A 5511-nucleotide genomic window follows, 5' to 3' on the forward strand; every position below is an offset into this window, starting at 1 on the left:
TTATTAGTGCATTATAGTTATGCATGACAGTGGGGCTCATTTTGACATAATCATACATGCATAGAATACAATTTGCTCCATTTCAGTCCCCAGTACTTCCTCTTTCCCACCCCTCCTCCACCCTGTTCCTCTTCCTCTACTGGTCTTCCTTCTATTTATTTAAATTGATGAGTTATAGATATTCATAAAGAAGAAATTCACTGTGGTATATTCATATATGTACATAGCACAATTTGGTCAATTTCACTCCCTTTTCCTCTCCTTCCTCCCTCCCCATATACCTTTCCCTACTCTACCAATCTCCCTTCTATTTTCATGGGATCCCTACTTTTTCCCTTATTTTTATCTAGCTTCTGCGTATGATAGAAAACATTTCACCCTTGACTTTCTGAGCCTGGCTTATTTCATTTAGCATGATATTTTCCATCACTTCCATCTATTTACCTGTAAATGCCATAATTTCATTCCATGTGCCATACCACATTTTCTTTATACATTAATCTGTTACATGCACTTGGGCTGGTTGCATTACTTGACTCTTGTGAACTGTGCTGCCATAAGCATTAATGTTCCTGTATCACTGTAGTATGCTGTTTTTAGTTCTTTAGGATAAATACCAAAGAGTGGAATAGTTGGGTTGTATGGTGGTTCCATTCCTAGTCATTTGAGGAATCTCCATACTGTTTTCCAAAGTGGTTGTACTAATTTGCAGTCCCACAAATAATGTATGATTTTACCTTTTCCCCCAAATTCTCAACAGCATCTATTTTTATTTGTATTTTTTTTTCTACTGGGGATTGAACCCAGGGGCACTCAACCACTGAGCCATATCCCCATCTCTTTTTATTTTTTATTTTGAGACAGGGTCTCTCTGGGTTGTTGAAGTTGGCTTTGAATTCACAATCCTCCTGCCTAGATATAAATAAATAGAAAGAAGACCAGTAGAGAAGACAAAGGGGAGTGGGGGAGGGAGAAGGAGAGGGAAAGAGGAAGTATTGGGTACTGAAATGAAGCAAATTATATCCCATGCATGTATGATTATGTCAAAATGAGGCCCAAAATGCTGGGATTATAGCTGTGCACCACTGTGCCCAGCTTATTTGTATTCTTGATGATTGCCATTCTAACTGGGGTTAGATGAAATCTCACTGTAATTTTAATAGCTTTATATTTATTAGACAAATTAAAATTTTAATGAACATAATTCTGACATGCAAAAAGTCTTCAAGACCAGATAGTTCCATTAAAGAATAAATGAAGAAATAATGCATTTCCCTTATTGGTAGGGATATTGAATGTTTTTTCATATATTTGTTGGCCATTTGTATTTTTCTTTTGAGAAATGTCTGTTTAGTTCTTTTGCCCATTTATTGATTTTTTTTTTTTTGGTGTTAAGTTTTTTTGAGTTCTTTATGTGTTCTGGATATTAATACCCTACCAGAGGAGTAGCTGCCAAAGATTTTCTCCCATTCTGTAGGCTCTCTCTTCATGCTCTTAATTGTTTTCTTTTGCTGCACAGAAGCTTTTTAATCTGATGCTATCCCATGTATTGATTGATGCTTTGATTTCTTGAACTTTAGGGGTCTTGTTAAGGAAGTCGGTGCCTGTGCCAATATGTTGGAGTGTTGTCTATGTTTTCTTCTAGCAGTTACAACATTTCTGGTCCAATTCCTAGGTCTTTGATCCACTTGAGTTTACTTTTGTGCAGGTTGAGAGATAGTGATATAGTTTCATTCTACATATGGATAACTAGTTCTCCTAGAACCATTTACTAAAAATGCTATCTTGTCTCTAACGTATGTTTTGGCACATTTATCAAGTATCAGGTGATTATAAGTATGTGTGTTTGTCTCCGTGTCTTCTCTTCTATTCCATTGATCTTCACATCTGTTTTGATGCCAATATCATGCTGTTTCATTACTATAGTTCTGTAGTATAATTTGAGATCAAGTATTGTGATGCCTCCAACATCACTCTTCTTGCTCAGGATTACTTTGGCTATTCTGGGTCTTTTATTCTTCCAAATGAATTTTAGCACTGTTTTCCCTAGGTCTATGAAGAATGTCATTGGTATTTTGATGAGGATTGCACTGAATCTGTATAATGCTTTTGGTACTATGGCCATTTTGACAATATTAATTCTGACTATCCAAGAATATGCAAGGTGTTTCCATCTTCTAAGAGCTTTTTCAGTTTCTTTTATCAATGTTCTATAGTTTTCAATGTGGAGGTCTTTCACCTCCTTGGTTGTGTTTATTCCCAAGTTGTTGTTTTGTGATCTATTTCAATAATTTCTATTCATACTTTAAAAAGTATTTCCCTCTACTTTCTTGTTGTTTCATCTCAAACTTTGTTAGTTAAATTTTAGTCTTCTACCTTATCTACAACTTTAAAGCCATATTTTCCTCTAATTACCTCCTTAGTTGCACCCTCACAAGCTTTGATATTTGATATTTTCATTATCATTCATTTCTAAATATTTTCTAGTTTTCAGTATGATTTCTTCTTTGACCCCTGGGACATTTTACTATAAATATTTAAGTATATGTGGCTTTAAAATTACTCTAATAATATTTTCTTCCTCAAATTCCATTTTGTCTGATATTAATATAGTGGCACCAGTTTTCTTTTGGTTGTTTCCTGGGCATATTTTTTATATTATTTCACTTTCATATTTTGTATCCTTATATTTTATGGCTATCTCTATAAACACTATATAGCTGATTGATTTTTTTTTTTTTTTGGTACCAGTGATTGAACTTAGGGGCACTCGACCACTGAGCCACATCCCCAGCCCTATTTTGTATTTTTTTAAATTAATTTATTTATTTTGAGAGAGAGAGAGAGAGAGAGAGAGAGAGATTTTTTAAAGAGAGAGTGAGAGAGGGAGAGAGAGAAAGAGAGAGAGAGAATTTTAATATTTATTTTTTACTTCTCGGAGGACACAACATCTTTGTTTGTATGTGGTGCTGAGGATCGAACCTGGGCCGCACGCATGCCAGGCAAGCGCGCTACCGCTTGAGCCACATCCCCAGCCCCTATTTTGTATTTTATTTAGAGACAGGGTCTCACTGAGTGGCTCAGTGCCTCACTTTTGCTGAGGCTGGCTTTGAACTTGTGATCCTCCTGCCTCAGCCTCCAGAGCCACTGGGTTTACAGATTTGTGCCAGCATGCCCATATATAGTTGAAATTTTAAAAATATAATCTGTAATATATGTTATTTAATCTATAAGTTTCATCTGTTTATATTTGCCCTTGCTAGTTTTCCATTTACTATATTTCTTTCTTTATTTTTTTTTCTATTTATTTGTGCTTGAAGTCTTAGTGTTACATTTTTCACTGGTTTTATGTGACTTACTAGATGGATCAAATGACATAATAAATGTAAAAGCATTTAGAAAACAGTCAAACTTACTTTATATACAGTTACAAAAAATTGTGCTGTGAATGGATAATTATGAATGTAATGCACTCCACTATTGTCATGTATGTAAGAAATAAATAAAAAAGAAAGAAAACAGTCAAACATTATTCACATGTAAGTTGGTATTGATTATGTCAGTCTAGTCTTGTAGTTTTGTAGATATTTTTAACATTTCTTATTATTCTACTTTTAAAGTTCTTATTATTCTACTTTTAAAGTTCTTATCCAAGGCTGGGTTGGAGGTTGCTGAGTAGAGAGGTGCTTGTTTTTATAGGAATATTTTTATTTGTTTATTTATTTTGGTGCTGGGGATTGAACCCAGGGTTGCTTAACCACTGAGTCACACCCCCATCCCTTTTTATTTTTTATTTTTTTTTAAATGGTACAGTGGTTTAATCTCCAGAACCCCAGACCACAGATTTGAGGTATCCATTCCTATAGGAACCAGTTGTATTTCCTACTCTGGCCAAAAAGGTTTGTTTGTTCAGATACAATAAAGTTAGCTTTGCAAGTTCCACATGTGTACACCCCACACAAACCCACACATTTACTCCTTCATTTGGCTGCAGTATTCTGAAGTTTATAGCAACGATTTCAATACAATTTTTTTCTCCCAGTCTCCAGCAGGGCAGATGTCATGCTTGTGCAACTTTAATGAGCCTGTTCAGATTTTAGGAGAACCACATTTATCCTCAGGAATGCAAAGAATCGCTGATATCCTCACAGGGAGTGTTCTTTGCTCAAAAGTTGAGATGGTGGAGAGTTCTGGGAGTCACACTTCGAAGGCTGTTCCAAAAGGTCAGTGTCAGCAGGCTTCCTTTGTGGGGGATTCAGCATGGGTGACGGAGCAGGAGTGGGGACAACGGCTTCTGGATGAGGGAGGCCCTCGTGCAGAAAGGTGTGGAATCCATCATTAGCTCTTTTTCCTTAAACTTTTATCAGGATCCAGCTTTATAAATAAGGCTGATGCCTCAGAGTGTAAGGTCTTCTCATCAACACTTCGAACATTACAGGAAACAAACAGTTTCCTTCCTTCAACTTTATCAAGTTGGCTGTCTATCACAACAACAGAACACAGGGGAATAGGTCTTTTAAAATTGATGTTGAGATTGGCAGTCATGGCAATCCCCCCAGCTCGACACGCACACGTACCAGTGGTGGAGTCCATCATGGTTGCAATGGCACCTCCGTGAACAAATCCAGGTGCTCCCTGCAGGTGAGGACCTACTTGAAGAAAGCAAAGTACTCTTTTCTCAGCATCATTATAGAACATCGCATATTCAAAGCCCAGGCCATCCTCAAAGCTTCTTGTGAAGAGCTGGGCACGTTCTTCTCCTTTTACGAGACTTGGGTCGAGATAAAGGGTTTGGAATCCTTGAAAATTTTTAGAAAAAAATTGTTTGTATGAAGGCAAACGTTTCCAGGAGCCATCTTCACATTTCTTCATGAACTGGTCAAAGAGGAGTCTTAGGTCCTTGCTCCAGCTGGGGTTAGGGAGAGCACAGTCCTTCTGAACGACTTTCTTAGAAGAAAATGACCTCCGCGGGGCTCCCGGCAGGCCGCGCGGGGCCCCAAGCGTGCGCAGGAGCGCAGCGCAGCTCCTCAGCATGGCTCCGAGCTGCTGCGGGCCGCAGACGAGGACAGCGCGCTCCCCCGCCGCATCCCGGGTCTCCCCCCTTTTTATTTTTTTGAGACAGGGTCATGCTAAGTTGCTTAGGGCCTTGCTAAGTTTCTGAGGCTGGCTTTGACCTTGAGATCCTCCTGCCTCGGCCTCTCTAGTCACTAGGATTACAGGTGAGCACCATTGCCCCCAGCTACAAGAATCTTTTTAATTTTCACTTTAACATTCTGTAAGGGTTGAGTTAGTTAAAACATAATCACGTTGTTCATAAATTCACTATACTTGACACAGTATATAGCAGAATATTACAACACACCAGAAGTCAGTATATAGCCAAACCCTCCATGTTGTGCAACTCCCTACCCTGTTTTCAACACCAACAGTTAGACATAAGACTAAATAAGTATGTTCATGACATCAATCTATATGTTAAATATTAATATCTTACTCTTTGGTTTTTAAAAA

At 37.8% G+C, this 5511-nt stretch overlaps 1 protein-coding gene across 1 annotated transcript; it reads right to left on the minus strand.

Annotated features, from left to right (window-relative positions):
• Positions 1 to 3983: 3983 nt before the first annotated feature.
• LOC308639856 (acyl-coenzyme A thioesterase THEM4-like) lies at positions 3984 to 5093 on the minus strand. Its single transcript, XM_081278182.1, has one exon. It carries the CDS (start codon positions 5032 to 5034, stop codon positions 4339 to 4341), a length of 696 nt encoding a protein of 231 aa, XP_081134308.1. The 5' UTR covers positions 5035 to 5093; the 3' UTR covers positions 3984 to 4338.
• Positions 5094 to 5511: the final 418 nt, after the last annotated feature.

This window comes from Spermophilus citellus, assembly GCF_964194105.1.
Source record: "Spermophilus citellus genome assembly, chromosome: X".
NCBI classification, from domain to species: domain Eukaryota; kingdom Metazoa; phylum Chordata; class Mammalia; order Rodentia; family Sciuridae; genus Spermophilus; species Spermophilus citellus.